At 47.7% G+C, this 23936-nt stretch overlaps 1 protein-coding gene across 5 annotated transcripts in view; it reads right to left on the bottom strand.

The window, feature by feature from the left end:
• Positions 1 to 23936, bottom strand: part of spega (striated muscle enriched protein kinase a) — a 396078-nt gene that overhangs the window by 43228 nt on the left and 328914 nt on the right. For all 5 annotated transcript variants that reach the window (XM_087989397.1, XM_087989394.1, XM_087989395.1 and 2 more), the window contains 8 exons: positions 19362 to 20357; positions 14100 to 15774; positions 7609 to 7752; positions 6889 to 7005; positions 5864 to 6031; positions 4453 to 4575; positions 2965 to 3132; positions 111 to 843 (listed from right to left, as the gene is read on the bottom strand). In XM_087989397.1, coding sequence (XP_087845523.1) covers positions 111 to 843; positions 2965 to 3132; positions 4453 to 4575; positions 5864 to 6031; positions 6889 to 7005; positions 7609 to 7752; positions 14100 to 15774; positions 19362 to 20357 — 4124 coding nt within the window. The remainder of the gene's footprint in view (positions 1 to 110; positions 844 to 2964; positions 3133 to 4452; positions 4576 to 5863; positions 6032 to 6888; positions 7006 to 7608; positions 7753 to 14099; positions 15775 to 19361; positions 20358 to 23936) is intronic.

The raw sequence follows: 23936 nt of genomic DNA, 5'->3' as shown, positions 1-23936 counted from the left end.
TGGAAAGTGCAGCTGCCAAGTACTAGGAGGCATCATGACCCAATGCCAAGTTGCTACACCAATGCACCGTGTTGTTGCGGAGGTGTCAGCACCACCTCCTGAAACCTTACCTGGCCTTCTCCTCCATGAACGTGTAGGGTTTCTGGGGGACACCTGGCCTCAGTCCCATGGTGGAACCATCAGCCAGTCGGGAGCTGGGGGAGAGCCTGGTGGGAGTTGCTGCAGAGTCCGATCCCACGGGAGAGACGCTCTGGGGTGTGGCAGCCTCTCGAGCTGGAGAAGAGGGGAATGATGCTGGAGAGATGGGTAAGGTAGCAGCTGCCAATGGGGAGACCGATGGAATGACAGGGGAGGTGGCCACAGGCATGACCTTTGTTGGGGCAGGGGTCACTGTCTTAGGGGTAGATGTCACTGTTGGGGCAGGGGTCACTATTGGTGTAAGGGTCATTGTCTTTGGGATGGAGATCGCAGTTGGGGCAGGGGTCACTGTCTTTGGGGTGGGGATCGCTGTTGGGGCAGGGGTCACTGTCTTTGGGGTAGGGGTCGCTGTTGGGGCAGGGGTCACTGTCTTTGGGGTAGGGGTCACTGTTGGGGCAGGGCTCACTATCTTTGGGGGAGGGGTCGCTGTTGGGGCAGGGGTCATTGTCTTTGGGGCAGGGGTCACTGTCTTTGGGGTAGGGGTTGTTGTTGGGACAGGAGTGAACTTTGAGGAGGTTGGGGTCACTGTCAATGTGGATGTCGATTGGGGGGTAATGGGTGAGGGTCCTGGCACTTGGGCTGGTGTCACTTCAGCTGGATAGACTGGCACAGAGGGGATGCTTAGAGCAGCCAGGGACTGTTGCTCTGTAACAAAAAGACAAAAGATTCAGAATTAGAGACACATTGTGAACTTCTGAGTAACACCCTGTGCAGAGGCAATGGGGATTAAAAAAACACAACAAAGACAGAACCTTACGATTAAGGATACATTCTCTAGTCTCCATGTATAGTCATCAGGATCACAACAACTAAATTACACCCAGTGCAGACACAGACTGTTGTGGGATAATAACTGGAGTTGGTGAACTTTGGAGTTTAAATATTGACCCGCATCCTCCAAATGGGGCAATTGTGTTCTTACAGCCTCTCTAGGGATCAGATGGGGCCTCAGTCCGACAGTGCTATCTAAAAGACAGCACCTTAGATCTGTCAGCACAGCAAGACTCCATCTGGGACATGGACAGAAGTGCATGCACACAGACACATACATACACATCCCGAGGGTGGGGCTAAACCCACATACCAGTGACTGAGAGGCCAGAGTGCTGCCCACCACCGGGTTCAGTTAGGACTAGGCCTGGCCAGTCAGGCGCTCCACTCAAGTACAACTGTTGGTCTCAGTGCCCTTGGCCAAGCTGAAAACCGGCTCTTGTCCAGATTCTGATCTCTTTGCTACAACAGCATACATACAGTGACTGCAATCGAACTTCCTCAAGGCTCCTCCTCAGAAAAGCTGCCTATCATAAGGAGACTCAGAGTGACGGAAGGAGATATTAAATTTATGTGTGTCGATCATATCGGAAAGTCTTTGTGTTTTAGTGACTATTTTGTAAGTTTATGACCAGGTTAAAGTGTAATCAGTTGTGAGATGGGATAATGCACTGATCTCAAAACTTCAAGGGTAGGAGGAGAGAGCCATGAAGGGACAGCAATTCTAACCAAAGACTGACCACATACACCCATACCCACACCCACAAAGAGCTAAAAGGATGTGAGAGCAAGTAGGTGGTCTTGCTGGGAATGTTAACCCGATTGGATGACCTGATAAGAAGCACTCTGGTCAGAAAGGTCACAAGAACACAATCCTCAAAGACATCCTGGCTACAGCAAAGGAAGGGTTATGTGGAAAAGACAGAACATTGGAGGTGAGGATTCTCAGATCAGCCATAGTGAGCATTGTAACCAAAGCCTGTTTTAATGCTGTTGATGCCACGAGTAAGGAGGTAATGATCTCTGAGCATCGTGCAACACCGTTTAACAGCCTAACATTGATAAATATGTAAGTTTGGGAACATCAAAAGGAGGAGATTGAGAGAGAGGCTAAGAAATTTAGGGAGAAATTTCCAGAGTTTTGGATCATGGAAGCTGAAGTCTCAGTCAGCAATAATATGGGATTAAAACGGGGACATTTCAGAGGCTGGAGTTAAAGGGTCAGAGAAGGATCTTGAGGGCTGTGGAGGAGATTGCAGAGATAGGGAGGAAGTGGACATGAAGGGAATTGAAAACAAAGTGGGTGATTTTAGAATCCAGGTCAATCTTGGGCAATGACCTTAGCAGTGACAAAGATTTTAGCATCATTGCTGTTTACTGGTGTAGGGTGATTCCATTGCAATCAGACTAATCTGCATGAGGGAAATGTTTCTGAAATGAAATGTAGGACAATCCCGCACCCGGGATAGCTGCCCTCACCAGATGACAGGATATCCACCATCACCAACACAATCCAAACCAGCTCCATCAAACCTAACTCAATCCTAACTCAGTCCAATCCTCATGAAATCTCAATCCCATTCTAATTCTAATCCCTATCCCAATTCAGTCCCAATCCCATCTCTCTCTCAATCCAATCCTAATTCTAACATAATCCCAATCCAATCATAATTCCAATCTCAATGAAATCTCAATCCCATTCTAATCCCAATCAAACCCAATCCCAATCTCAATCCGACCAGATCCATATCCAATTCAACACAATCCAATCCCAACTCAGATCAATCCCAATACAGTCCAATCCTCAACCCAACCTAATCCAGGTCTATTCAGCCCAATCCCACCTAACCTACTTCAACCCAAACCAATCTCCCCCGAAACCAACCCAATCTCAATCCAAGCCAGACAGGTGAATTATGGGATTTCGGGGTTGAGCAGCAATGGACCTGTCACCTGTGTATCTTTCATGAGAGCTCACACAATGATCCTACATACCTGGTTTCTCCTCCTCTATAACAATCCTCTCTGAAATTGGACTGTAGGGGCCTTGACCAGCCTTGTTAACACAAGCCACTCGAAACCTGAGGGTCCCACTTGTTAACTCAGTAGCATTGAAGAAACAGTCAGTGATTCCAGCGGAGATAACCTTCCAGCTGTCCTCTCCTGTCACCGGAAATCAATTGTTTTTGTTAAACATATGATTTGCATTTACATAGCACCTTTATCATCATCCCTCAGGCACTTCACAGGGTGATCATCCTTCATATATGAGGACAGGTGAGTGAGAGCTGGGCCAATGATGGAGCTTTTGAGGAAGAGAGAGAAAGGCTGAGGAAAGTATGGAGGGAATTCTGGAGTTTCAGGTCTCAGTGTGGGATTAATGGTGAAGAAAACCCTCTCCAAAGGAGGGTGATACTGGACCCAAAATGTTAACTCTGCTCTTTCTCCACAGATGCTACCAGACCTGCTGAGTTTCTCCAGCATTTTGTGTTTGTTTCAGTGAGTCAGAAACTGGAAAACTGCAAGTGGCTAGAGTCAGAAGATTGAAGGGACTCAGAATGGCTGAGACTGCAGAAGGTTACACAAAGAGAGGGTGGGGCCCTGGAGGGAGGTAAAATAGATCGATGGATTGAATGGCCTATTTCAGCTGTTCATTGTCTTGTCATCAGTAAGGATATCAAAGGGTGATCGCACTAAGGCAAAAGTGGAGATGAGGATTGTCAAATCAGATACGATCTCATTGAATGGTGGAGCAGACTTGATGGACTGAATGGTCTACTGCTGTTCCTAGCTGTGCTTTTCCAGCACCACACTCTTTGACTCTGATCTCCAGCATCTGCAGTCCTCACTTTCACCTAGTGCTGTTCTTATGTCTGATGGGGATGCGGATTTATAGGACTGGGAGCTGAGTGAGTGAGTGAGACTCTGTGTAGGTTCAGAAGTGAACTGTCCATGTTTACAGAGGATGAGAATATGCAGTGTTGAGCTGGAGACTGATGGGTCAAAAAATGTGGCACTGGAAAAGCACGGCCAATCAGGCAGCAACTGAGGAGCAGCAGAGTCGATGTTTCGGGCATAAGCTCTTCATCAGAAATGCAGTCCTCATTTTCTCCCTGGAGACTGAGGGACCAGCCAAGTGTAGAGGCAGCAGGTGAGCGGGTTACATTGGGGTGGAGAGCTGGGGCAGGGAGATGGGAGACACCATGGCGACAGAAGTAGAGACAACATTCGACACAAAACTGGGAAAGTAGGAATTTGAAGATAAAGTAGATTGAGGCTCTCTCTGTGTGCCCTTTTACCCTTTCCAATGGTTTAAAGACAAAACCCAGTAAAGGTGAGTGGACAGGTAAAGTACTCTTGGTATTGGCTAATGCTGAGGGTTGGTACAGGAAACAAAAACCAGCCACCTTCCTCTCTCTCACCCCTTTCCCTCCCCCACCCCTTCTCCCTCCCAACCCCGTACCAACTGGATGGAATCCTTACCAGAACGTTTCCGCTCCAACGTGTAGGTGCAAGGGCCCAGTGTATCGGCAGGTTTCCACAGGATGAGTGCTGTGTTCTTGTACATCTGAGGGATTTCGGGGGGTCCTGGCCTCCCGGGGAGCCCTGTGGGGGAAGAGGGGGAGAACTGGGTGACTTGCGGTGGGGCTCTGTTCACATCAGAGGGTCTGCGCATACGGTGAGGGGGCTGCTGCTGCTGGGCCTCAGCATGTAGTGCTCTCGGCTCTGAGACAGGAGGACACGCACAGCCACTGCACAGAGTCCAGGCTTGAGGGGGTGCAAGACTGCAGCATTGAGGCTTTGCCACATGGTCAGAAGTGCGAGTTTCCTTTTGTTGAGTTATTAAACTTTGTTGGGCGGCATGGTGGCACAGTGGTTAGCACTGCTGCCTCACAGCGCCTGAGACCCGGGTTCAATTCCCGCCTCAAGCGACTGACTGTGTGGAGTTTGCACATTCTCCCCGTGTCTGCGTGGGTTTCCTCCGGGTGCTTCGGTTTCCTCCCACAGTCCAAAGATGTGCAGGTCAGGTGAATTGGCCATGCTAAATTGCCCGTAGTGTTAGGTAAGGGGTAAATGTAGGGGTATGGGTGGGTTGCGCTTCGGCGGGTCGGTGTGGACATGTTGGGCCGAAGGGCTTGTTTCCACACTGTAATCTAATCTAATCTAATCTAATCTAATCTAATCTAAACCAAGGTGCCTCTTGATAGGTCTCGGGTTACCTGTTTAACTAAGAACAGGACCTGGAGGCCTGGCTGGTATTTACTCGTTAGCCAATATCACTAGGAAGAAACAGATTAACAGTTTCTTGTGGAAGTTACTGTGAACAGTCAGGTATCCGGCTTGCTTGGTTTTTATAAATTTGTCCACAGGATGCAGGCATCACTGGCTACGCCTGCATTTATTACTTAGGGGGCAGTTACAAATTAGCCACATTACTGTGGGTCTCTTTTGTTATTGTTTCACAGGATGAGAGCATCTCTGGCTAGGCCAGCATTTATTGCCCATCCCTAATTGCCCAGAGGGCAGTTGTGAGTCAACCACATTGCTGTAGGTCTGGAGTCATGTATAGGCCAGACCAGGTAAGGATGGTAGTTTCCGTCCCTAAAGGACATTAGTGACCCAGTCGGGTGTATTGACAATGGATTCATGATCATTATTAGATTCTTAATTCCAGATATTCATTGAATTGAAATGCCACCATCTGCTGTGGCAGGATTCGAACCCAGGTCCCCCAGAACATTATCTGGAGCCATAGGGCAGGAGAAAATAACAGCCCAACTTGACGGGAACCTTTATTCTGGAATATCCCTGCCTTACAGCCCAGTTTCCTCAGACTGTCAGAGCAGGGGACTATTCCCGTTGGTCTGATAGTCCTTCCCAGGTGGTGACTTACGAGCGAGGGAGACAGTGCAGGAGCTGTGGGCTGAACCCAGTGGGTTGGTGGCTGAGCACTCGTACACGCCAATGTCCTTTCGTGAGGTCTTTGTGATGGTGACGAGTTGGCGGCCATCAGGACAGGAGACGATCAAAACCCGGTCATCAGAGACAAGAGGCTGTTGGTCTGGAAGGAAAACCCAGGAGAAACAGTAGGTATCCCAGAATTATTAAAGCACAGCAAGAGGCCATTCAGCCCATCCAACCTCCACCCACTTTTTTCCCCTAATGCCTATCTTCCTGCTTACAACTTCCATCCAAATAACCATCCAATGCCCCTCTGGAAACCTTCAACTGAACCTGCCTCCCCCCCCCCCTTTCCCAGGCAGTGCCTTCCACATTGTTAATACTCACTGAGTGAGAAACCTTTTTGTGCTCACATCACTTTAATTCTATGCCCCTCCAATTCTTGCTCCTTTTACAAACAGGAACAGTTTCTCCCGATCACTCTCTAATTAGTCCCCATTCATGATGTTGAAAACCTCTATCCGATCTCCTCTCAGCCACCTTCTCTCGAAGAACACTCCCAACTTCCTCAATCTCTCCTTATTACAGAGGTTTCTCATTCCTGGAACCATTCTTGTAAATTGCTCTGCACTCTCTCCAATACACTTATCTTTCTGATAATGTGGTGCCCACAACTGTATAACATACTCCAGCTGAAGTCTAACAATAGTTTAACATCATCTCCTTGCTCTTGTACACCATGTCCCTATTAATAAAGTTGAGGACGCCATGTGCTTTATTAATTGCCCTATCCTTCAATAATCTGTGCATATGAACCCCCAGCTCCCTCTGCTCTTGCACCCTGTTTGTAATTGTACTCCCCATTTTATATTTATTTTCAATGTTCTTCCAAACAAAGTTGTGTATTGTGGAGATAGGTCAGAGAAAGGGAGTGCAACTGTACAGTGATGGGGTGGGGGCGTCAGGGCTGCCATTTACAGAAGTATGGGATGGTCACAGGAATGAATAATTACTGACCTTTTGACCAGATGACAGTGGGAGTGGGGCTTCCTGCTGGTAAACTACAGAGAGTCAAGGAATCATCTTCAAGCAGCACCTGGTCTTTAAGTTTAACATGGAAGACAGGAGGGAAATCTGTGAAGATGAACCAAATCAAATCTTGTCAAGTTTGAATGAAGTTCTGTTAGAACAAGCCATTACACAAAACACAAACACACAAAAAGCAAACACAAATGCAAAACATACACATAAAACAACTCAAAATTCCTGTAGAAACTAACTTGAACATTTCCAATCTACACAACTCTTCCCCCTCCACACCACCTCCTACCCCCCCCCCCCAACTTCAAGGATGGACACACACATGCACACTCACTCACAGATCCTCACACTCCCATCCACATACCCACGGCATAAAACACCCATACTCACATAGACACATACACCCCAATGCAACGTCCTGGAACTAAAAATAGAGTTCTCAGGACAGGAACAGAGGTTAGATACAGAATAAAGCTCCCACCACATTGCCCCCATCAAACACTCCCAAGATAGAGACAGCACGGGGTTAGTCAGAGATTCAAGCTCATCTACACTGTCCCTCATCAAACACTGCCAGGACAAGGACAGCATGAGATTAGATACAGGGTGAAGCTCCCTCTACACTATCCCCATCAAACACTCCCAGGATAGGAACAGCACGGGGTTAGATACAGCATAAAGCTCCCTCTCTCCTACCTGAAGCACTTCTGTGATAGAGCATTGAAGCTTCCTCAGATGCCACAGCCAGGGAGATATTGGGTTGTGATATCGCCTTGTCTCTCCTCATTCGCAGGAACCCCCAGCGTTCCCACTGTGACCTTCGCTCACCATGAGCAGATGCTGCAGACAATTAAAGACAAGTTTTTAAAATAAACTTACTCTTAAAACCACCCCTTGTCTTTGGTGGAACTCTGTCACTGCTGGCTGCATTGCTACATAATATTTGCCCATCGTTGGCAACATCCACTCAAAACAATGACATTCAGTGGTGAATCCCCCACTGTCATAATCCTGGGGCTTACTATTAACCAGAAACTGAACTGGACTCACCACATAAACACTGGTGACAAGAGCAGGTCAGAGACTAGGAATCCTGTAGAGGGTAACTCACCTCCTGACTCCTCAAAGCTTGTCCACCATCTACAAGGCACAAGTCAGGAGGGTAATGGAATTCTCCCCACTTGTCTGAATGGTGGAGGGAGTGGATGCATGTAGATATGGTGCCCATCAAGGCCAATCAAGTGGGCTGCTTTGTCCTGGATGTTGTCAATCTTGAGTGTTGTTGGAGCTGCACCCATCCAGGCAAGTGGGGAGTATTCCATTACACTCCTGACTTGTGCCTTGTAAATAGTGGACAGGCTTTGGAGTAAGTTACTCGCTGTAGGATTCCCAGCCACTGACCAGCTCTTGTGGTCACTCTGTTTATTTGGTGAGTCCCTGTGGTATGTCACCAATTTTAGGCGTCTCTCTCCAGAACAGGACCGTGGAGTTGTGGAGAAGGCAGCTGCTGGTGTAGCTCGTCTGTTGAAGATGTGGGCTAGATGACGGCTGCTACTAGACTACATGTGACTCCAGACCCACAGTAAAGTGGCTGACTTAACTACTCTCTGGGCAAGCAGGGACAGGCAATAAATGTTGGCCTGGCCAGTGACCCCCTCACACAAAAAACAAATAAATAAAAATCAACACTCAACTTGGGAGTTCTTTCAAGGTAAACGTGCAGACTGAGTCAGTAGTTAGAACATAGAACGTTACAGCCTTCGGTCCTCGATGTTGCGCCTGTGAAAAGAATCTGATGCCCATCTAACCTACACTGGTCCATTATTATTCATATGTATGTCCAATGCCCATTTAAATGCCCTTTACTTCAGCAAGTCTCTACTGTTGCTGGCAGGCCATTCCATGCCTCTACGACTCTCTGAGTGAAGAAACTACCCCTAATATCTGTCCTATATCTATCACCCCTCAATTTAAAGCTATGTCCCCTCATGTTAGCCTTCACCATCCGAGGAGAAAGGCTCTCACTGTCCACCCTATCTAACCCTCTGATTATCTTATACATCTCAATTAAGTCACCTCTCAACCTCCTTCTCTCCAACAGCCTCAAGTCCCTCAGACTTACCTCGTAAGAACCTCCTTCGTACCAGATGACATCCTAGTAAATCTCCTCTGAACCCTTTCCAAAGCTTCCAGATCTTTCCTATAATGCGGTGACCAGAACTGCACATAATACTCCAGATGCGGCCGCACCAGAGTCTTATACAGCTGAAGCATTACCTCGCTGCTCTGAAACTCAATTCATCCTACCAATAAATGCCAACACACCATATGGCTTTCTTCACAACCCTATCAGGAGAAAGTGAGGACTGCAGATGCTGGAGATCAGAGCTGAAAATGTGTTGCTGGAATAGCGCAGCAGGTCAGGCAGCATTCAAGGAGCAAGAGAATCGACATTTCGGGCATTTTCAGCTCTGAACTCCAGCATCTGCAGTCCTCACTTTCTCCTAGAAAATTCCTGAAGAAGGGCTCATGCCCGAACCGTCGATTCTCCTGCTCCTTGGATGCTGCCTGGCCTACTGTGCTTTTCCAGCAATACATTTTCAGCTCACAACCCTATCAACCTGGATGGCAAATTTCAGGGATTTATGCACCTGGACACTAAGATCTCTCTGTTCATCTACACAGCCAAGAATTTTATCGTTAGCCCTGTACCCTGCATTCCTGTTATTTCTTCCAAAGTGAACAACCTCACAGTTTTCCGCATTAAACTCCATTTGCAACTTCTCAGCCCAACTCTGCATCTTATCTATGTTCCTCTGTAACCTACAACACCCTTCAGCACTATCCACAACTCTGCTTACCTTAGTGTCATATGCAAACGTACTAACCCATCCTTCTCCACCCATATCAGGATCATTTATAAAAATGACAAACAGCAGTGGCCCTAACACAGATCCTTGCGATACACTACTGGTAACTGAGCTGCAGGATGAACATTTCCCATCAACCCAATTTCTGATCCAAACCATTAAATCACCTTCAATCCCAAATCTCTCTATTTTATGCAATAGCTTACTGTGTGGAACCTTATCAAATGCCTTACTGAAGTCCATATACATCGTATCAACTGCTTTACCTTCATCCATCTGTTTTGTTATCTTCTCAAAGAACTCAATAAGGTTAGTGAGGCACGACCTACCCTTCACAAAACCATGTTGACTATCCCTAATCAAATTATTCCTTTTCAGATAAATTATAAATCCTATTTCTTATAACTTTTTCCAATACTTTATCCACAACCGAAGTAAGGCTCACTGGCCTATAATTACCAGGGTTGTCCCGATTCCCTTTCTTAAACATAGAACATGGAACAATATAGCGCAGAACCGACCCTTCGGCCCTCGATGTTGTGCCGACTTATGAACTATTCTCAGCTCATTCCCCCACACTATCCCATCATCATCCATGTGCTTATCTAAGGATTGTTTAAATCTCCCAAATGTGGCTGAGTTGATTACATTAGCAGGTAGGGCATTGCACGCCCTTACCACTCTGCGTAAAGAACCTGCCTCTGATGTCTGTCTTAAATCTATCACCCCTAAATTTGTAGTTATGCCCCTTTGTACAAGCTGACATCATCATCCTAGGAAAAAGACTTTCACTGTCTACCCTATCTAATCCTCTGATCATCTTGTATGTCTCTATCAAATCCCCCTTAGCCTTCTTCTTTCCAATGAGAACAGAGCCAAGTCTCTCAGCCTTTCCTCATAAGACCTTCCCTCCAGACCAGGCAACATCTTGGTAAATCTCTGCACCTTTTCCAATGCTTCCACATCCTTCCCGAAATATGGCGACCAGAACTTACACAATTCCAAATGTGGCTGCATTAGCATTTTGTACTGTTGCAGCATGACATAATGGCTCCAGAACTCAATCCCTCTATGAATGAAACCTAACACACCGTTTGCCTTCTTAACAGGACTATCAACCTGGGTGGCATCTTTTAGGGATCTATGTACATGGACTCCAAGATCTCTCTGCACACCCACACTACCAAGAATCTTTCCATTGACCTAGTACTCTGCCTTCCTGTTATTCTTCCCAAAGTGAATCACCTCACATTTAGCTGCATTGAAGTCCATTTGCCACCTCTCAGCCCAATTCTGCAGTTTATCCAAGACCCCTGCAACCTGTAACATTCTTCCAAACTGTCCACTACTCCACCGACTTTAGTGTCGTCTCAAATTTACTAATCCATCCACCTATGCCTGTGTCTAAGTCATTTATAAAAATGACAAACAGAAGTGGTCCCAAAACAGATGCTTGTGAACAAGTGAACAACATTTGCTATTCTCAAGTCTTCTGGCACTACTCCTATTGACAATGATGACATAAAGATCGAAACCAAATGCTCTGCAATCTCCTCCCTGGCTTCCCAGAGAATCCGAGGATAAATCCTTTTCAGCCCAGGGGTCTTATCTATTTTCAGATCTTCCAAAATTGCTAAAACCTCCTCTTTGTCAACCACAATTCCATCTAATCTAGTCGCTGACGTAAGGTTCACTGGTCTATAATTACCAGGGTCGTCTCTACTCCCCTTCTTGAACAAGGGAACAACATTTGCTATCCTCCAGTCTTCTGGCACTATTCCTGTAGACAATGATGATATAAAGATCAAAGGTTTGCAGTCTCCTCCTTGGCTTCCCAGAGAATTCTGAATAAATCCCATCTGGCCCAGGGGACTTATCTATTTTCACACTTTCCAGAATTGTGAACCTCAATCCTGTCTAGTCTAATAGACTATCTCAGTATTCTCCTCAACAACATTGTCTTTTTCTAGTGTGAATATTGGCGAAAAATATTCATTTAGCCCTTCCCCTATCTCGACTGACTCCATGCACTATTCCCCATTACTATCCTTGATTGGCCCTAATCTAACTCTAGACATTCTTTTATTCCTGATATATCTATAGAAAGTATTAGGGTTTTCCTTGATCCTATCCGCCAACAACTTTTCATGTCCAGTCCTGGCTCTTCTTACCTCTGTGTTTAGGTCTTTCCTGGCTAACTTGTAACTCTCAAGTGCCCTAACTGGGCCTTCATGTCTCAACCTAACATAAGCCTTCTTCTTCCTTATGACAAGAGCTTCAACATTTTTAGTAAACCACAGCTCTCTCGCTCGACCACTTCCTCCCTGCCTGATAGATACATACTTATCAAGGACCCGCAGTAGCTGTTCCTTGAATAAGCTCCACATTTCAATTGTGCCCCCCCTGCAGTTTCCTTCCCCATCCTCTGCAGCCTAAATCTTGCCTAATCGCATCATAATTGCCTTTGGCCTCGCCTCTTGTTGGCCTGTCTACATACTGTGTCAGGAAACCCTCCTGCACATATTGGACAAAAACTGACCCATCTAAAATACTTGAACTATAGTGTTACCAGTCAATATTCAGAAAATTAAAGTCTTCCATTACAACTACCCTGTTACTCTCGATCCTGTCAAGAGTCATCTTTGCTTTCCTTTCCTCTACATCCCTGGAACTGTTCGGAGGTCTATAGAAAACTCCCAACAGGGTGACTTCTCCTTTCCTGTTTCTAACCTCAGTTCAAACTACCTCAGTGGAGGAGTCCTCAAATGTCCTTTCTGCCACCATAATACTGTCCTTGACTAACACCACCCCCTCTTTTACCATCTTCTCTGTTCTTACTGAAACATCTAAATCCCGGAATCTGCAACAACCATTCCGTTCCTGGTTCTATCCATGTCTCCGAAATGACCACAACATCGAAATCCCAGGTACTAATCCATGCTGCAAATTCACCCACTTTATTCCAAACCTCACTACTCTCAACCTCCTGTATACTCGAACTACAATTTAGGTTCTCATCCCCCTGCTGAATTAGTTTAAACCCACCCGCAAAACATTAGTAAATTTCGGTGACGTGAGGAAATGTCATCGAAAGCTTTGTCAAGGAAACCATTAAAAGAGCACATAAATGTTTTAATTTGCTATTCTTGTGAAGTGTCCTGATGAGGGCATTTGAAAAGCTTCAACAAAATGCCACTTCTTCTGCACGGGTCAGTGACCCAAAACGAGAACAAACTTACAGAGAGGGAATGCTGTACCACCCTCTCTTGGAGAGAGACTGAGGGAGGGATTTCCAGAGCTTTGTACACAGGAAGCTGGAGACTTCACCGCTACCATTGGTGGAACAAATGAGAGCCGTCGCGAATAAGAGCCAAACTGCAGGGACAGAAAGATCCCGGAGCAACCAGAGATAGGGAGAGGCGGTCTAGACTGGGATTTAGGACTTTTAAAAGCAACTTGATACTGGACCGGAAGCCCATGCAGGTTAGCGAGGCGAGGGCTAGGGGTGGGGAGCCAGAATTTGACATGAACTGGGATTGGGAGAGGAGACTTTGGTGTAAGAGGAGGGAAAGAATACATGGATATGTTGATGGGAGTTGGGAATTATCAGATCAGCTGTGAACTCATCGCAGACTCGATGGGCTGAATGGCCTACTTCTGCTCTGATAACTTGCAAGCTTGAAGTGTGGGCCACAAGAGAAAGGACTGGTGTGGTGGTTCAGTGGTTAGCACTGCTGCCTCACAGGGCTAGGGACACAGGTTCGATTCCAAACTCAGGCAACTGTTGCTATGCATTTTGCACATTCTCTCCATGTCTGTGTGGGTTTCTTACGGGTGCTCCGGTTTCCCAAAGACGTGCAGGTTAGGTGGATTGGCCATGGAAAATTACCTGTAGCATCCAACGATGTGCAAGCTAGGTGGGTTAACCATGGGAAAGGCAGGGTTAAGGCAATGGGGTTGGGGTCTGGGTGAGATGTCTTCAGAGGGTCAGAGTTAACTCGATGGGCCGAATGGCCCTGCTTCTGGACTGTTGCGGGGGGTGCGGTGTTGTACGATAAAGAACTGTGGATGCTGGAAACCTGAAACAAAAACTGTAATCTTCAACTGGCGCAATTTAACACCAGGCAAATTGCTGGAGAAACTGAGCAGGTCTAGCAGCATCTGTGGGGAGAGAGAAACCGAGTTAACGTTTCGAGTGCAATGACCCTTCCTCAGAGCTAGCCTGGGCCAGTTGGTGCGAAAGGCCTGTTTCTTGCTGTACAAGACTGGGGAAGCTGAGAAAGGGAGAGTGTGGGTATCTGAGGGAGTTCTCCATACCTTTCTCCTGTTTGGAGGACACACTGGTGTCTGACTGCAGTGACTCTGAGGATGGGCGAGTCTGCGTTGCCAGCTGGTTCTGTGGGATGCCCACCTTCTTCAGCGACCCTGCCTCCGAGGTGGATCTTCTCAGTAGGGACAGGAAGGGACCCCGCTTGCCCTCCTTCACCTCCTGTAGAGCGGGGACCCCGGGCTCTGAGGCGATACCCTCCACCCTCTCCTCTGAGTGGCTCCGGCTGAACCGCAGAGAGATGCCCGAGATTGTTGACTCGATTCTTCTCCTCACGGCCAGGGCTGGTGAGTCCTTGTGTTCCTTGTGGAGGGGGTCAGACTCACTCAGGGGGGAGGTGGGCTCCCGTTTCCCGCTCTCCCAGTTTGACCCCTCCTCCGGCTTCCTGTCCTTCCCACTGCTTCTCCCAAAAGACCAGGAATGCTTGCGACCTCCAACTGGCAACTCATCCCTCACCTTCTCCTCCTTTGCTGGCACCCCTTTGAACCTCAGTGACAGCTTCCTGACGAAGCTGGGCTCCTTTGCAGCTTCTGGAATGTTCTGCTCAGACCTGGACCTGGATTTGCCCTCACTGTAGCTGAGGGAAGTCTCTTGCCCCTTCAGGACTTGTATAGGTGCCCCGCGTTCCCCCGGGCGGTAAATGTTGTCCCCTTTCTGGGCTGGTTGCCCCAACTTCTCCTCAGATTTGGGTCTCATCAGATGTTTGAGACTTCGGGTCAACGATGACTGTTTCGCCTTCTTAAACTTGGCCTCAAAGATCTCCTCCGAATCGATATTCTCGATGTTCAGGAACTGGCCCATACTGGATGACTTGACTTTGATGGCGGGGACGGCCTTCTGGTTTGGACTGGGCTGACCCTGCTCCCCCTGTCCCAGGGGTGCTCCATCTGGCTGGGGGACCAGGACAGGGGGCTTGACACCGTCTCCAGGAGCCAGAGCGATCACCGGTGGCTGGCTGTTCTGTGGGAAGCCTGGGGCCCTATCACTAGGGCTCTCGTCCAAGCCATCCCAGGCCTTGACCACGTCTGTTGCCCCTTGAGCAGACACAGAGGTAATATCCAGTGGCTCTGGGATGGGGAGGGGCCTGACTGCCAGGGGAGCTGCTGGGGCAGGTGCTTGGAGTTTGCCCCCAGCAGCTGGTCCCACGCTTAATCGTTCTCCGCGGGAGGTGGGGGTTGGGATGGTGGTGGTCATCAAGGGTTGGTCGTCTGCCTGGGGCAGCTCGGAGGCGAGACTGGAAGGGGTGAGGGTGGGCGTGTCAGCTGTCAGGTTGCTGTGGGTGATGACTGCAGTCTTTCCGATCATTGTCTTCCTGCAGGGCCCCTCCACCTCTGGCTTGGGCTCCTCCACCATCTTCATATCAGGCGTGGCCTCTCTCTGCTCTTTGTTGATAGCGGACCTGACCGGCGTCGGGGGTCTTGAACCGTCGTACTTGGAAGGATCGGTCAACGCCGAGAGCGAGGGCGACTCCTTCAGTGGGAAGGAGGGCTCAGAGTAGCCTCTGGAATCCGGCTGCGGGACAGGAATTTCCAGCGGCGCTCCCACGGGCCGGTGCAGGATTGTGGGCTCCCCTTGGGAGAATGAGGCACTTTTCCTCAGGATACGGCCTTCAGAGGGCTCCTCACTAGGAGCCGTCTCACTCGACACTGCCCTGGCCAACCTGGGCTGAACACAGAAACACAGCTATCAGGAACAGGAAAAGACCACTCAGCTCTTCAAGACCGCTACACCCCTTCAATACAATTGGATTTTAACCTGAACCTCTCCCCATCCCCCGATAATCATCCATCAAAAATCTATCTCCCTTTGCCTTAAAAATATCTAAAGATTCTGAATCCACTGCCTTTTGAGGACAGGAATTCCAAAGACTTCCTACCGTCTGAAAGCAATCAATGTTTCCTCATCTCCGTTTTGACTGGGTGACCTCTGATGTTTAAACTCTGACCCCTAGCTCCAGATTCTCCCACATGCTCTCCATTGGAGAAAGAGAGTTCCAAAACTAAAATCCTCTAAGGTCAGTTTAAGACCACAAGATAATTAGGCCATTCAGCCCATTGAGTCTGCTCTGCCATTCGATCATGGCTAATATGTTTCTCAACCCCATTCTCCTGCTTCCTCTCCCTAACCTTTGATCTCCTTACTAACCAAGACCCTATCTATCTCTGTCTCAAATATACTCAGTGACTTGGCCTCCACAGCCCTCTGCAGCAATGAATTCCACAGATCCCCCATCCCTAGCTGAAGAAATCCCTCCTCATCTCAGTTCTAAAGTGTCGTCCCTTCACTCTGAGGCTGTGCCCCTTGGGTCCTAGTCCCTCCTACTAATGCAAACATTTTCCCACGGCCACTCTATCCAGGCCTCTCAGTATTCTGTAAGTTTCAATCAGACCTCACTCATCCTTCTAAACTTCATCAACTACTGACCCAGCGTCCTCAACCACCCCTCATATGACAAGCACTTTGTCTGTGGGATCATTCTTGTAAACCTCTTCTGGATCCCCCTCCAAGGCCAGCACAGTCTTCCTTAGATACAGGGAACAAAACTACTAACAATATTCCAAAAGCAGTCTGACCAGAGCCTTACACAGCCTGAGCAGTACATCTCAGCTCTTGTATTCTAACCCTCTTTAAATCAATGCTAACATTGCATTTACCTTCCTGACTGCTAAATGAATCTGCATGTGAATCTTAAGAGAATCCTTAACTAGGATTCCCAAATGCCTTTGTGCTTCAGATTTCCAAAGCCTTTACCCATTTCAAAAATAGTCAGTGCTTTTACTCTTCCTAGCAAAGTGTGATGGAGGTGTCACGTCTCCCTTATTCTGATAAAACCTGAAGTTATCTCTGGGCAGTGACCTGAAAGAAATTCTGGGATTTACATATTAATCAATCGAAACGTGCACTTCCATTCTAACTGTTTAAAGACTTAATAACCATCCAGGTTGGTTCAGTACAGTCGCATAAGTTGTATGAGCCGCTGATCTTTTACTTTAAATTCTGTGTCTGATATATTCTGTCTCACTAGCTGCCTGAGGAAGGAGCAGCGCTTTGAAAGCTTGTGGTTTCAATGTTGGACTCTTAGCCGGTGTCGTGTGATTTTTGACTTTGTTCTACCAATGTGTATAATCTCACACTTTCCCACACTATTCCATCTTTCATTTTTCCTGATCTCTGTATGAATGGCTTTGCCATTCAGTAAGGTCAGGGCTGACCTGGTTCTGGCCTTACTGTTATTTTCCTCTCTGTCTGTCACAGCCCTCAACTCTTTTGTTCATCAGAGGTCTGTCGAAATCAGCCTTCTACATATTCAGTGGAGCAGCTCCACTCCTCCCTGGAAAGCAATGATAGACCTTCTACCCACTTTATCCAAAGGCTAACCACCTCCTGCGCCCCCCGAGAGAAAAGAAATCTGCCCCATCTCCATCTCAAATGGAGGAATCTGTATTCTGAAACTGTGCCCCCTCGCACTAATCTCTCCCACAACCTGTCCACATCAGCCTGTCCTTCCCCTCAGAGTATTGTATGTCTCAGGAACCTGCTCAACCTTCCCTCTTCAGAACTCTTCCACCCCACCTCCGCACATAACCTGTAGGAATCACAGGTGTACAGCACGGAAACAGACCCTTTGCTCCAACTCGTCCATACCAAGCTAATATCTGAAATTAATCTGGTCCCTTTTGCCAGCACTTGGCCCATATCCTTCTAAGCACTTCCCATTCATATACCCATTCAGATGCCTTTTAAATGCTGTAATTGTACCAGCCTCCATCAATTCCTCTGGCAGCTCATTGCATACACGTACCACCTTCTATTGCCCCTTAGGTCTCTTTTATATCTTTCCCTTCTCTCCCTAAACCTATGCCCTCTGGGTCTGGATTCCCCCACCCCAGGGAAGAGACTTTGTCTAATTATCCTATCCATACCCCTCATGATTTTTTAAACCTCTATGAGCTCACCCCTCAGCCTTCGACGCTCCAGGGAAAACAGCTCCAGCCTATTCAGCCTCTCCCTATAGCTCAAATTCTCCAACTCTGGCAACATCCTTGTAAGTTTTTTCTGAATCCTTTCAAGTTTCTCAACATCCTTCCGATAGAATTGTTCTAAATGCAATTATATTCTTTCTTACATATATTGTATTTTGTACCCCTAGATATGATCTCACAAATACCTTGTATAACTGTAGCTGAACACCCCTACACGTTACATCGATTATTTATATACATTATCAGATAGATGCCATTATAATATTGCAATCTCCTGCTTTCAATAAACAACATCATTCAATTTGAAAGAAAAAAGAGCAAAAGAGAAGTACAGCACAGGACCAGGCCCTTTGGCCCTCCAAGCCTGTGCCGATCATCATGCCCTAACTAAACTGTAAAACAAACCTTCTGCCTTTATTTGGTCCCTATCCCTCTATTCTATCCCTATTCATGTAACCATCCAGATACCTCTGAAATGTCACCAATGTGCCTGCTTCCACTGCCTCTTCTAGCAGTGGGTTCCAGGCTCCTACCACTCTCTGTGTGAAAGACTTGCCCTCCTATATCTCACTTAAGCTTTCTCCGCTAACCTTGAACCTGTGCTGCCTTGTAATTGAAACTTTCACCTTGGGAGGAAGAAACCTCTGACTATCCACCCTATCTATGCCTCTCATAATTGTGTTGACCTCAATCAGGTCTCCTCTGAGCCGCCATCTTTCCAGTGAAAACAATCCTAGCCTTTTTAACCTCTCCTCATGGCCAATGCCCTCGATACCAGGTAATATCCTGGTGAACATTCTCTGCACCCTCTCCAAAAGCTTCCACGTCCTTCTGGGAGTGTGGTGACCAAAACTGCACACAACACTCCAAATGCGGCCTAACAAGGGTTTAATATCACTGCAACATAGTTGCCAACTCTTGTACTCCATGCCTTGGCCAATGAAGGGAAACATGCCATTTGCCTTCTTCATCACCTTAGCCACCTGTGAGGCCACCTTTAGGGAATTGTGGACCTGCACACCCAGATCCATCTGTATGTTCACTTGCTGTGTCAGCACATTAACAGTTTGTGTTTCCTGCACTAGGACACCAGATCCCTCTGCACTGCTTAGTTCAAGACTCCTCTATTTCAATTAAATTTGTTTTTCTCTTCCTCCTGCCTAAATGGACAGGGTCACACTTTCCCATGTTATGGTCCATTTTGTGAAGGTTTTGCCCATCCTTTTGCAGCTTCCCCCTGCCTTCGCTACCATGTACTCTCCTACCTACCTGGGTGGCGGCCTTCTCTGGCCTCGGAGGACGGAGGGAATGACGTTCCAGGGATGAGGAACGTGGCTTGGGCTCATCCGGGATTCCCAGGTGCTCCAGCAGGGGGCCCCGCAGGCCGCTCATCTTGCTGTCGACGGAGCCGCCCCGTAGGAGGCGTTGCCTCATCAGCTCAAGTTTCAGGGCGTAGTCCTCCTGCAGGGGGCCTGCTCCCTTACGCCTCTGGGCCGCCAGGTCATCCAGCCTTCCAGGGCTCGGGCTCCTCCTGGGCAGCTCCATGGACATGGACTTCTTTAGCCTGCCTGGCCCCTCCGCCCGTGTCCTCACCTCCTCCTCCTTGCCCGTGCCCTCACCTGCTTCCTGGGCACCCAACAGAGCCAGGGCGGAGTCAGCGGAACTGCCCCGGCGGAACTCTCCCCTCCTAGAGGCCGCTTCCGCCCGCAGAGAATCCGGGGAGTCAATGCTCACTCCCTTCCGTAGACTACGCTTCAGCGTTCCGGGCTTCCTCTGAGCCTCAGAGTCTTCATCCGAGGAGGACTCAGGAGGTTCGACATCCGTTGATCTCTTCCTCGATACCTTTGGCCGGGTTTTGGTTGCACCCTCCGGTTTGGCCTCCCCATTCTCCTTCCTCCGACCTTGGCTCTGCTCCAACTCTTCTTTACTTTTCCTGGGCGAGGGGCTGGGAGCGGCTCTCCGCTCAGACACTGCCTCCTCACCAGCCGCTGGGCCCAGTCCATTCTGCGCGACCGACGCCTGGTAATGGTCTCGCCGGAGTTGCTGTAGGGGTAGCCGGCAGGACAGAAGCTCAGGCTGCAGGGGTTTCGGGATAAAGGGGAACTCGTCAATATCATCGGAGTCTGAGGAGGAAGACAGAACAGAGCCCAGGCGGCTCTCACTTAGGTGCTTGGGAATTCCGATGTTAGTGTGGCCGGATGTGTCCTCGAGCAGCTCATGGATAGATCGCATCACCATCGAGGATTTATAGTTGATCAGAGAACGCTGGAAAATAATCGACATGAAACACAAGCATCAGAACAATGTCTCTATAAGAGTTCTACAGCACAGAAAAAAAGCAGGCCCTTTGAGTTTAAAAGCCGCAAGGTTTTGCTGTAGTTGTATGAAACCATGTTTAGACAAGGTTCTGGTCTGTTCGCCTCATTATAGGAAGGATGTAGATGCTTTACAGAGGCTGCAGAGGAGAGTTACTAGGATGCTGCCTGGTTTGGAGGGTTTGTCTTATGAAGAGAGGTTGAGTGAGTTCTGGCTTTTCAAACTGGAGAGAAGAAGGAAGAGGGGTGATTTAATAGAGCTGTACAATGTGATGAGAGGCATCGATAGAATAGATAGCCAGAGACTTTTCCCCCAGGCAGAAATGGCTGACATGAGGGGGCATAATTTTAAGGTGATTGGAGGAAGGTTTGGGGAGATTTCAGAGGTAGGTTCTTTACATTGAGAGTGGTGGGTGTGTGGAATGCACTGCCAGCAGTGGTAATAGAGTCAGAGACATTAGCGATATTTAAGCGACTGCTGTACAAGCACATGGATGGCAGTAAATTGAGGGATGTGTAGGTTAAAATCAACTAGGAGAAAGTGAGGACTGCAGATGCTGGAGATCAGAGCTGAAAAATGTGTTGCTGGAAAAGCGCAGCAGGTCAGGCAGCATCCAAGGAGCAGGAGAATTGACGTTTCAGGCATAAGCCCTTCTTCAGGAATGAGAGTGTGCCAAGCAGGCTCAGATAAAAGGTAGGGAGGAGGGACTTGGGGGAGGGGCGTTGGGAATGCGATAGGTGGAAAGAGGTTAAGGTGAGGGTGATAGGCCGGAGAGGGGGTGGGGGCGAAGAGGTCAGGAAGAAGATTGCAGGTCAAGAAGGTGGTGCTGAGTTCGAGGGTTGGGACTGAGATAAGGTGGAGGGAGGGGAAATGAGGAAGCTAGAGAAATCTGCATTCATCCCTTGTGGTTGGAGGGTTCCTAGGCAGAAGATGAGGCGTTCTTCTTTCAGGTGTCATGTTGCCATGGTCTGGCGATGGAGGAGGCCAAGGACCTGCATGTGTGTAGGTTAGATTGATCTTAGATTAAGATAAATGCTTGGCACAACATCGTGGACTGAAGGGCTTGTACTGTGCTATGCTGTTCTATGTTCTACATTAGTGTAATAGAACAGAATGCAGAATAGCGTTACAGTTACAGAGAAGGTGCAGAGAGAGATCAACTCGAATATATGCGAGGTCCATTCATAAGTCTGATAACAGCGGGGAAGAAACTGTTCTTGAATCTGTTCGTACATGTTTTCAAACTTTTGTACCTTCTGCCAGATGGGAGAGGGTGGGGGAGAGTATAATCAGGGTGGGAGGGGTCTTTGATGCTTTACCGAGGCAGTGGGCAGTATAAATGGTAGGAAGGCTGGTTTGTGTCATGGACTGAGCTGTGTTCACAGCTCTCTGTAGTTTCTTGCAGTCCTGGGCAGAGCAGTTGCCACACCACACTGTGATACATCCTGGTAGGATGCTTTCGATGGTGCATCTCAAAAAATTGGTAAAAGTCATAGTGGACATGCTGAATTTCCTTAGCCTCCTGAGGAAGTAGAGGCATTGGTGTGATTTCTTGGGTTGGAGGAAGGGTTGTAGTGGAGTTCCCCAGGGGTCAGTGTTGGGCCTCTTGCTTTTCCTGATTTATCTCAATGATCTGGATCTTGGTGTGCAGCAGCCAGTTTCAAAGTTTGGAATGAAGCTTGGAAGGATTGTAAACTGTGAGGAGGACAGTGTGCAACTCCAAAAGGACAATTTAGTGGATGGGTACAGATGAGGTTCAATGCAGGGAACTGTGAAGTGATGCACTTTGATAAGAAGAACATTGAAAATCAATATAAAGATCGGGGTAAATTCTACAGGGGTGCAGAGCAGAGGGCATGTTAGATAAGCACATGAATAAGCAAGGAATGGAGGGATATGAACCATGGGCAGGCAGAAGAGAATAGTTAATTTGTGCAGATCATTAAAGGTGGCAGGACAAGAGGGTAGAGCAGTTAATAAAGCACACATGTTCTCAACTTTATTAAGAGAGACATAGAGAACAAGAGCAAGGAGGTGATGCTGAACTTGTACAAGACCCTTGTTAGCCCTCAGCTGGAGTGTTTTATACAGCAGTGGGCACCACATTACAGGAAAGGTGTGAGTCTATTGGAGAGAGTGTAGAGCGATTTACAAGAATGGTTCCAGGAATGAGAGACTTCCATGATGAGGAGAGATTGAAGATGTTGGGACTGCTCTCTCTGGAGAGACAGCGGCTGGGAAGAAATTTGATAAAGGTTTTCAAAGCCAGAGTCTAGACAGAGTCAAAAGGGAGAGTCTGTTTCTGCTTTTAAACAGAAGGAGAACGAGAGGGGCTTGGATTTAAAGTGAAGTGCAAAACAAAGTAAGGATGGTGTGAGGAAAAGCATTTTCACACAGTGGGTAGTTGGGGTCTGGAATGAACTGAGTGGAGACGTGGGGGAGGGCCATTTTAAAAACTCTATCAGATCTTCACTCAGTCTTCTTCTGACTATGGAGTATAGCCCCAATTTATTTAATTTATCCTCATCACTGAAGACCATAAGATATAGGAGCAGAATTAGACCATTCTGCCCATTGAATCTGCTCCATCATTTGATCATGGTCAAAAAGTGCTGGAAAAGCATAGCCAGTCAGGTAGCATCCGAGGAACAGGAGAATCGACGTTTCGAGCATAAGCCCTTCATCAGGAAAGAGGGGGTGGTCATAGGGGGCTGAGAGATAAATGGGAGGGGGCTGGGACTGGGGGGAAGGTAGCTTAGAGGGAGGAGGAGAAACCCATTCTCCTGTCTTCTCCCCAGCTACAGTTGATCCCCTGAATCATCAAGAGCCGATTGATCTCGGTCTAAATGATTTGAAGAAGTTTGTCATTCCTGGAACCACCCTTCTGAATCTGTTCTGTTCTGACTGCAATGATTTCACATCTTGCTGAGGAGAGCAGTCAAAATCAGTACACATCGATTAGAATCTTTAACATGGAAGAGCCTAAGACAATACCAGAAGAATGCACTACTGAACAGCCAAAGGAACATTGATGTAACGTTCAGATTACCAAGGGTTTAGTTCAAGATTAAGCAGCGGAGATGGTGGTGATGGAGAAATGGCACATGGAATTTAATCTGGGTAAGTGTGAGGTGTTGCACTTTGGGAAATCAAATGATATGGGAAAGTATACAGTTAATGGACAGCATTGATGTACAGAGGGATCATGGGATTGAAGTCCATATCTGCCTGACAGTGCACATGCAAGTAGATAGGATGGTGAAGGCGGCGAATGGCGTGCTTGCCTTTATTGGAAGGGCAATTGAGTACAAGAGTCAGGAAGTCATGTTGCAGCTTCAAAAGACTTTGGTTAGGCCACACTAATAGTATTGTGTTCAATTCTGGTCGCTACATTACAGGAAGGATGTGGAGACTTTGGAGAGGGTGCAGAAGAGGTTTAGTTAGATTAGATTAGTTACAGTGTGGAAACAGGCCCTTCGGCCCAACAAGTCCACACCGACCCACTGAAGCGCAACCCACTCACCTACA

The sequence above is a fragment of the Chiloscyllium plagiosum genome, unplaced genomic scaffold (genome assembly GCF_037043375.1).
Source record: "Chiloscyllium plagiosum isolate Xiang-an unplaced genomic scaffold, Cpla_swu_hap1 HiC_scaffold_7, whole genome shotgun sequence".
Classification (NCBI taxonomy): domain Eukaryota; kingdom Metazoa; phylum Chordata; class Chondrichthyes; order Orectolobiformes; family Hemiscylliidae; genus Chiloscyllium; species Chiloscyllium plagiosum.
Note: the sequence above shows the minus strand (reverse complement) of the source record. Positions and strands in the feature narration are given on the sequence as shown.